The sequence below is a fragment of the Oncorhynchus keta genome, chromosome 10 (assembly GCF_023373465.1).
Source record: "Oncorhynchus keta strain PuntledgeMale-10-30-2019 chromosome 10, Oket_V2, whole genome shotgun sequence".
In the NCBI taxonomy this organism is placed as follows: Eukaryota; Metazoa; Chordata; class Actinopteri; order Salmoniformes; family Salmonidae; genus Oncorhynchus; species Oncorhynchus keta.
The window spans coordinates 75,824,484-75,834,483 of NC_068430.1; the positions used below are offsets into that span (position 1 = coordinate 75,824,484).

Below are 10,000 nucleotides of genomic sequence, written 5' to 3' on the forward strand. Positions count from 1 at the left end.
GAGAGGGAGATAGAGAGAGATAGAGAGAGAGAGATAGAGAGACAGAGAGAGAGAGAGAGAGAAGAGAGAGAGAGAGAGATAGGGAGGGAGAGATAGAGAGAGAGAGAGAGAGAGAGAGAGAGAGAGAGAGAGAGAGAGAGATAGGAGAGAGAGAGAGAGAGAGAGAGAGAGAGCAGAGAGAGAGAGACAGAAGAGAAGAGACAGAGACAGAACAGAGAGAGAGAGAGAGAGAGGAGAGACCAACAACGACGAGACGGCCTACAGGGAGGAGGTGAGGGCCCTCGGAGTGTGGTGTCAGGAAAATAACCTCACACTCAACGTCAACAAAACTAAGGAGATGATTGTGGACTTCAGGAAACAGCAGAGGGAACACCCCCTATCCACATCGATGGAACAGTAGTGGAGAGGGTAGCTAGTTTTAAGTTCCTCGGCATACACATCACAGACAAACTGAATTGGTCCTCACTGACAGCGTCGTGAAGAAGGCGCAGCAGCGCCTATTCAACCTCAGGAGGCTGAAGAAATTCGGCTTGTCACCAAAGCACTCACAAACTTCTACAGATGCACAATCAGCAGCATCCTGGCGGGCTGTATCACCGCCTGGTGCGGCAACTGCTCCGCCCTCAACCGTAAGGCTCTCAGAGGGTAGTGAGGACTGCACAACGCATCACCGGGGGCAAACTACCTGCCCTCAGGACACCTACACCACCCGTTGTTACAGGAAGGCCATAAAGATCATCAAGGACATCAACCACCCGAACCACTGCCTGTTCACCCCGCTATCATCAGAAGGCGAGGTCAGTACAGGTGCATCAAAGCTGGGACCGAGAGACTGAAAAACAGCTTCTATCTCAAGGCCATCAGACTGTTAAACAGCCACCACTAACAGTGTGAGTGGCTGCTGCCAACACACTGTCATTGACACTGACCCAACTCCAGCCATTTTAATAATGGGAATTGATGGGAATTATGTAAATATATCACTAGCCACTTTAAACAATGCTACCTTATATAATGTTACTTACCCTACATTATTCATCTCATATGCATATGTATATACTGTACTCTACATCATCGACTGCATCCTTATGTAACACATGTATCACTAGCCACTTTAACTATGCCACTTTGTTTACTTTGTCTACACACTCATCTCATATGTATATACTGTACTCGATACCATCTACTGTATGCTGCTCTGTACCATCACTCATTCATATATCCTTATGTACATATTCCTTATCCCCTTACACTGTGTATAAGACAGTAGTTTTGGAATTGTTAGTTAGATTACTTGTTGGTTATCACTGCATTGTCGGAACTAGAAGCACAAGCATTTCGCTACACTCGCATTTAACATCTGCTAACCATGTGTATGTGACAAATAAAATTTGATTTGATTTGATTTGAGAGACAGAACAGACAGACAGACAGACAGACAGACAGACAGAAAAGGAAGAGGAGAGAGAAGGAGACAGAACAGAGAGAGAGAGAGAGAGATAGCGAGACAGAGACAGAACACCAAATAATGCATGCAGAGCAGAATTAGGCCAATACCCACTAATTATCAAAATCCAGAAAAGAGCCGTTAAATTCTATAACCACCTAAAAGGAAGCAATTCCAAAACCTTCCACATCAACAAAGCCATCACCTTGTTTTGTATATATTTAGTTATTTCATGTATCGTTGTTTTTTCATTAAAGAACTACCACGCTGCATTTTGGTCCGACTCTCTTTCAACAGACGAACGCCGTTACAGCTATGTGCTCACTGCCCACAAAATGAGGTGGAAACTGAGCTGCACTTCCTAACCTCCTGCCCAATGTATCACCATATTAGAGAGACATATTTCCCTCAGATTACACAGATCCACAAAGAATTTGAAAACAAATCAAATTTGGAAAAAATCCCATATCTACTGGGTGAAACTCCACAGTGTTCCATCACAGCAGCAAGATTTGTGACCTGTTGCCACGAGAAAAGGGCAACCAGTGAAGAACAAACACCATTGTAAATACAACCCATATTTATGCTTATTTATTTTCCCTTGTGTACTTTAACCAGTTGTACATTGTTACAACACTGTATATATACGTAATATGACATTTGTAATGTCTTTATTGTTTTGAAACTTCTGTATGTGTAATGTTTACTGTTAATTTTTATTGTTTATTTCACTTTTGTATATTATCTACCTCACCTGCTTTGGCAATGTTGACACATGTTCCCATGCCAATAAAGCCCCTTGAATTGAATTGAATTGAGAGAACAGAGAGACAGAAAGAGAGAGACAGAGAGAGCAAGACAGAGAGACAGACAGAGAGACAGACAGAAAGTGAGTGAGAGAGATACAGAAAGAGAGCAATATCTCAGAGAGAGAGAGACAGAGAGAAAGTTATATCTCAGAGAGAGAGAGAGAGAGACAGAGAGAAAGTTATATCTCAGAGAGAGAGAGAGACAGAGAGAAAGTTATATCTCAGAGAGAGAGAGAGACAGAGAGAAAGTTATATCTCAGAGAGAGAGAGACAGAGAGAAAGTTATATCTCAGAGAGAGAGACAGAGAGAAAGTTATATCTCAGAGAGAGAGAGAAGACAGAGAGAAAGTTATATCTCAGAGAGAGAGAGACAGAGAGAAAGTTATATCTCAGAGAGAGAGAGACAGAGAGAAAGTTATATCTCAGAGAGAGAGAGAGACAGAGAGAAAGTTATATCTCAGAGAGAGACAGAGAGAAAGTTATATCTCAGAGAGAGAGAGAGAGAGAGAGAAAGTTATATCTCAGAGAGAGAGAGAGAGAGAGAGAAAGTTATATCTCAGAGAGAGAGAGACAGAGAGAAAGTTATATCTCAGAGAGAGAGAGACAGAGAGAAAGTTATATCTCAGAGAGAGAGAGACAGAGAGAAAGTTATATCTCAGAGAGAGAGAGACAGAGAGAAAGTTATATCTCAGAGAGAGAGAGAGACAGAGAGAAAGTTATATCTCAGAGAGAGAGACAGAGAGAAAGTTATATCTCAGAGAGAGAGAGAGAGAGAGAGACAGAGAGAAAGTTATATCTCAGAGAGAGAGAGAGACAGAGAGAAAGTTATATCTCAGAGAGAGAGAGAGACAGAGAGAAAGTTATATCTCAGAGAGAGAGAGAGACAGAGAGAAAGTTATATCTCAGAGAGAGAGAGACAGAGAGAAAGTTATATCTCAGAGAGAGAGAGAGAGACAGAGAGAAAGTTATATCTCAGAGAGAGAGACAGAGAGAAAGTTATATCTCAGAGAGAGAGAGAGAGAGAGAGAAAGTTATATCTCAGAGAGAGAGAGAGACAAAGAGAAAGTTATATCTCAGAGAGAGAGACAGAGAGAAAGTGATATCTCAGAGAGAGATAGTAAAGAGAGAGAGAAAGAGAGAAAGCGATATCTCAGAGAGAGAGAGACAGAGAGGAAGCAATATCTCAGAGAGAGAGAGAGACAGAGAGAAAGCGATATCTTAGAGAGAGATAGTAAAGAGAGAGAGAGAGACAGAGAGAAAGCGATATCTCAGAGAGAGATAGTAAAGAGAGAGAGACAGAGAGAAAGTGATATCTCAGAGAGAGAGAGAGAGACAGAGAGAAAGCAATATCTCAGAGAGAGAGAGAGAGAGAAAGTGATATCTTAGAGAGAGATAGTAAAGAGAGAGAGAGACAGAGAGAAAGCGATATCTCAGAGAGAGATAGTAAAGAGAGAGACAAAGAGAGAAAGCGATATCTCAGAGAGAGATAGTAAAGAGAATGCAATATCTCAGAGAGAGAGAGACAGAGAGAAAGCGATATCTCAGAGAGAGATAGTAAAGAGAGAGAGACAAAGAGAGAAAGAGATATCTCAGAGAGAGATAGTAAAGAGAATGCAATATCTCAGAGAGAGAGAGACAGAGAGAAAGCGATATCTCAGAGAGAGATAGTAAAGAGAGAGAGAGACAGAGAGAAAGTGATATCTCAGAGAGAGATAGTAAAGAGAATGCGATATCTCAGAGAGAGAGAGACAGAGAGAAAGCGATATCTCAGAGAGAGATAGTAAAGAGAGAGAGACAGAGAGAAAGCGATATCTCAGAGAGAGACAGTAAAGAGAGAGCTATGGGGAAAGTTACTGAGAAATAAAGAGATGCTAGAGAGAGATACGGGAAGATGGAGAGATCCTCTCCCTTATTTCTCCTCCTCCAGTTTAAAAATACCAGTGGGCTGAGAGACAATAATCTGGACAGTATATCACCACCCACTGTCATTCTACATCCTAAGTAGTCCTCTCCCTCTCTCTCCCTCCCCTCCCTCCCTCCCTCCCTCCCTCCCTCCCTCCCTCCCTCCCTCCCTCCCTCCCTCCCTCCCTCCCTCCCTCCCTCCCTCCCTCCCTCCCTCCCTCCCTCCCTCCCCCTCTCTCTTCAGGCTTAGTAAATTACATTTTGCTCAGGCAGGCTTTAGTTCTATAAGTAAGTGTGTGTGTTCTTGTCTCTAGGTGTTTTAATTACGTAGTTAACACTGATAGCAAGACTAGATTGGACTTGCTGATGGTCCTGTGTTTAAAACAGATGGTTATTTTTAGACAGAGTAAAGGGGATGAGGAGAGGAGTAGTGATGTGTGTGTATATGAAAGGTTGTGTTTGGAGAACACTATTATTGGCAGTGGGTGCTTGTGTATACCGTATGCAACTCGTAGGTAGACTCAGATGGAACATACCTATAGATTTACACCTCTGTAGGTTTAGTATAGTATATTAGATTACAGTAGAGTATAGTAGAGTAGAGTATAGCATATTACAGAAGAGTAGATTACAGTAAAATAGAGTAGATTACATTACAGTAGAGTAGATTAGATTACAGTAGATTAGATTACAGTAGAGTATAGTAGAGTATAGCATATTACAGAAGAGTAGATTACAGTAGAGTAGATTAGATTACAGTACATTATAATAGAGTAAATTAGATTACAGTAGAGTAGATTAGATTACAGTAAAATCAAGTAGATTAGATTAAAGTACATTATAATAGAGTAGATTAGATTACAGTAAAGTAGAGCAAATTAGATGAAAGTACATTATAGTAGAGTAGATTAGAATACAGTAAAGTAGAGCAGATTTGAGTAGAGTATAGTAGAGTAAAACCTAATCAAATAGAACAGAATAGAATCCCAGTACACTAACCTGTGCACAAACCTGTGCAGGTGAGTACAGCTTCCGCCTGTGATGCCGTCTGTGTCCCTCGTGTCTTTCTCCTCCTCTATGGGGAGGGGTCACTCCACTGTGATCCACTACGGCCCCTGTCATCAGCCCTACCCCCTGACCCTGCCTGGTTCCTCCTTCCAACCCTCCACCTCCACCTGAAGACCTCAATGGAAAAAAGACCACAATGGAAAGAAGACCACGATGGATAGAGGAAGACCACAATGGAAAGAGGAAGACCACAATGGATAGAGGAAGACCACAATGGATAGAGGAAGACCACAATGGATAGAGGAAGACCACAATGGATAGAGGAAGACCACAATGGAAAGAAGACCTCAATGGATAGAGGAAGACCACAATGGATAGAGGAAGACCACAATGGATAGAGGAAGACCACAATGGATAGAGGAAGACCACAATGGAAAGAAGACCTCAATGGATTGAAGACCACAATGGATAGAAGACCACAATGGATAGAAGACCACAATGGAAAGAAGACCACAATGGATAGAAGACCACAATGGATAGAAGACCACAATGGATAGAAGACCACAATGGAAAGAAGACCACAATGGATAGAAGACCACAATGGAAAGAAGACCACAATGGATTGAAGACCACAATGGATAGAAGACCACAATGGAAAGAAGACCACAATGGATAGAAGACCACAATGGAAAGAAGACCACAATGGAAAGAAGACCACAATGGAAAGAAGACCACAATGGAAAGAAGACCACAATGGATAGAAGACCACAATGGAAAGAAGACCACAATGGAAAGAAGACCACAATGGATAGAAGACCACAATGGAAAGAAGACCACAATGGATAGAAGACCACAATCGAAAGAAGACCACAATGGATAGAAGACCACAATGGATTGAAGAAGACCACAATGGAAATAAACAGGAAACAATGTTTGTGTTGTCATTAATGATTTTAAAATGCATTGTATCCACATGATTGGTTGAGATTTGGTTTTAAATTGTCCAATTTTAATTTAATTTAATTTGTTACATGTATTTGACAGAGACCACGCACATCAATCAACATATCTGTAAATGTGTCAGATTTAGCCGACTAGATAGAGGTTCCAGGGCAGGTAGATAAAATAAATAAATCATATTAATATTCACTGAAAACATCTAGTCAAATCACCAGGCGCTCCAGAGGCTCCAGCCACGACCAGCCCAGTGCCCAGCCCCCCCATGCAGCAGGTGGGTAGTTGGAGTTGTCCCTGGGCTAGCTCCAGCTCAATCTCTGCATCCATCTCAGCATCCTCCTGGGCCTCTTTGTTTGAGTCGTCCAGGTGCTTCCAGGAAAACAGATCACATGACTTTAGTTATCCAACTGTGACAGGTGAATGGACTCTTCTGTCATCTTAGTGTCTTTCAGCATTCTATTCATCCTTACAGTAATATCTGGAATCTTGTTCTACGTTTAGACATTCAGTTCCACGGCATTGCACAGTGATGTGTGTCGGTGTGTGTGTTTCATGAGGACAGACTGGTCTGCGCTGTGTGTCCCCCCATACAGTACCTTCATGAGCACAGCCACCACCACGTTGATGAGTACGAACTGGGCGGTGAGGACGAAAGAGACAAAGTACATGGGAGAGATGAACTGGAGTCCAGCGTGGCACGGGTAGTCACTGGGTCCTGGAGGGCACTCACGCAGGGTGTCCTGGAGGACAGACAGGAAAAAGGAGAAAGAAAGAGAGAAAGAAAGAGAGAAAGAAAGAAAGAAAGAGAGAAAGAAGGAAAGGGGGTTGAAAGAAAGAAAGAGAGAGAGAAAGAAAGAAAGAGAGAAAGAAAGAAAGAAAGAAAGAAAGAGAAAGAGAGAAAGAAAGAAAGAAAGAAAGAGAGAAAGAAAGAGAGAAAGAGAGAAAGAAAGGGTGTTGAGAGAAAGAAGATTTACAGAGGTAGACTAATGAGATAGCAATATAACCAATTGAAAAATATAAACTATTATCAACTCCCTGTGAATAAGTACTTCATTAGTTAATAGTATCTGTCAGTTAGAGATCTGTGAATAAGTACTTCATTAGCTAGTCATCTCTGTCGGTTAGAGATCTGTGAATAAGTACTTCATTAGCTAGTCGTCTCTGTCGGTTAGAGATCTGTGAATAAGTACTTCATTAGCTAGTCGTCTCTGTCGGTTAGAGATCTGTGAATAAGTACTTCATTAGCTAGTCGTCTCTGTCGGTTAGAGATATGTGAATAAGTACTTCATTAGCTAGTCGTCTCTGTCAGTTAGAGATCTGTGAATAAGTACTTCATTAGCTAGTCGTCTCTGTCGGTTAGAGATCTGTGAATAAGTACTTCATTCGTCTAGTAGTATCTGTCGGTTAGAGATCTGTGAATAAGTACTTCATTAGCTAGTCGTCTCTGTCGGTTAGAGATCTGTGAATAAGTACTTCATTAGTTAGTAGTATCTGTCGGTTAGATATCTGTTCCATTTCAGTCACCTCTATGCTGCTATGGCAAGAGCATCTGTTAGACTAAAGGACTACATGCATAATTCACAGGATCTGATTGGAAGCCATGGACTTTGTTTGATCTCTTCCCCCTGATAGCCATGTGTTGTGAAAGACCCCCGATGCCACCTTGTTGAAAGCTTTTAGCTACCACTATAAAACAGATCCCTCTGCGCTCTCTCTCTCTCCCTCTCTCACTTTCTTCTCTCTCTCTCTCCCTCTCTCTCTTTCTTCTCTCTCTCTCTCTCTCTCTCTCTCTTTCTTCTCTCCCTCTCTCTCTTTCTTCTCTCCCTCTCTCTCTTTCTTCTCTCCCTCTCTCTCCCTCTCTCTTTCTTCTCTCCCTCTCTCTCTTTCAGTCGGCACAGTCTTGTTCTCATTTTCTGTCCAGCTTCTGTGCTACTTCTGTCTATATTTCTCATGATTATCTAGTGTTTAAAGTCATAAATGACCTACATTTACCATTTTAATTGATTTATTTTATTTGACCCTTATTTTGCCAGATACGTTGACTGAGGGCTTTTTGTACCTTCATGATGCCGTTCCAGTTGTCTCCGGTGGAGACCTGGAAGAGGGTGAGAAAGGCCATGCCAAAGTTCTCGAAGGTGGCGTGCCGACTCATGCCCTCACACGGGTAGTCAGCATTACACACTGAGAGATGGAGGGGAGGGAGGGAAGGAGAAAGAGTGAGAGGTGGGAGGAGAACGAGAGAGCGAGTGAAGGGAGTTGAGATGTAGAGAAAGGTGGCAGAAGAGATAGATTCATTTATCACTGCTCAACAAAATATGAATAAACATAAAACTTGTTTACTTATTTCTGACAGTTCACTGCAATTTTTGAATTAGTATTTGTTTTGGCCCAAAGATAAGGGTATAGAGCCTCAGGAAAATGTATTGTTAGCCTTTTTATCAAGGATGATAGGTTTTTATTCAGTACAGTACATTTTGGTTATACATTTAGCCTAATTATCAAGGATGAGAGGTTTTTATTCAGTACAGTACATTTTGGTTATACATTTAGCCTTTTTATCAAGGATGAGAGGTTTTTATTCAGTACAGTACATTTTGGTTATACATTTAGCCTAATTATCAAGGATGAGAGGTTTTTATTCAGTACAGTACATTTTGGTTATACATTTAGCCTTTTTATCAAGGATGAGAGGTTTTTATTCAGTACAGTACATTTTGGTTATACATTTAGCCTAATTATCAAGGATGAGAGGTTTTTATTCAGTACAGTACATTTTGGTTATACATTTAGCCTTTTTATCAAGGATGAGAGGTTTTTATTCAGTACAGTACATTTTGGTTATACATTTAGCCTAATTATCAAGGATGAGAGGTTTTATTCAGTACAGTACATTTTGGTTATACATTTAGCCTAATTATCAAGGATGAGAGGTTTTGTTCAGTACAGTACATTTTGGTTATACATTTAGCCTAATTATCAAGGATGAGAGGTTTTATTCAGTACATTTTCTATTATTGTTAGCGGTTTTAAGGTACTATTACAACAGACTCACCCAGCTCTCCAAACAGTTCCACCCCCAGAGCAGCGTAGATGAAGAACAGCAACATAAACAGCAGGCCCAGGTTCCCCACCTGACACACAGACAACCAATCAACAATCAATACAGAGACAGGCAACCAATCAGCAGTCAATACAGTCATACTTCCTGCTTTGGGAGACATTCAGCCAATCCGTGCTCAATAAGGACAGTTCAGCCCCCACAGGAAGGAGGGAAATACAGTGCAGCAGGTCTGAGTGCACTGAGTCAATACACTGGTTGAAAGCACAGTGGCAACCTTGAACATGAGGTATAACCAGGCTGACATGACAAGGCCCCCCTAAGGACCTTACTAATGGTTATATGGGCGATTTGGTTTGTATCACTAGAAGAAATGGACCTGAACCGAAACAACCCTCCCAACAACAACACTGGAAAATCAATGAGGCCTGTCAGGGAAGGATTGGCTGAAAGAAAATAACATGGATAAAAAGCTCATCAATTTGAGGCAGAAAAGAATCCAGGGAGAATGCAGGGAGATGTATTATCCTGATATGTGTGTGTCTGTGTGTGTGTCTGTGTATTATCCTGTGCGTGTGTCTGTGTATTATCCTGATGTGTGTGTGTCTGTGTATTATCCTGATGTGTGTGTGTCTGTGTAATATCCTGATGGGTGTCTGTGTATTATCCTGATGTGTGTCTGTGTATTATCCTGATGTGTGTGTGTCTGTGTATTATCCTGATGGGTGTGTGTCTGTGTGTGTCTGTGTATTATCCTGTGTGTGTGTGTGTCTGTGTATTATCCTGATGTGTGTCTGTGTATTATCCTGATGTGTGTCT

General features: G+C 41.5%; 1 protein-coding gene across 1 annotated transcript in view; it reads right to left on the reverse strand.

Moving 5' to 3' along the window:
• The window catches only part of LOC118381309 (voltage-dependent T-type calcium channel subunit alpha-1I-like), a 214,320-nt gene that overhangs the window by 28,082 nt on the left and 176,238 nt on the right, over positions 1–10,000 (reverse strand). The window contains exons 30-34 of the mRNA XM_052526088.1: positions 9,176–9,254; positions 8,183–8,304; positions 6,720–6,863; positions 6,339–6,492; positions 5,158–5,333 (exon numbers count right to left, since the gene is read on the reverse strand). Coding sequence (XP_052382048.1) covers positions 5,158–5,333; positions 6,339–6,492; positions 6,720–6,863; positions 8,183–8,304; positions 9,176–9,254 — 675 coding nt within the window. The remainder of the gene's footprint in view (positions 1–5,157; positions 5,334–6,338; positions 6,493–6,719; positions 6,864–8,182; positions 8,305–9,175; positions 9,255–10,000) is intronic.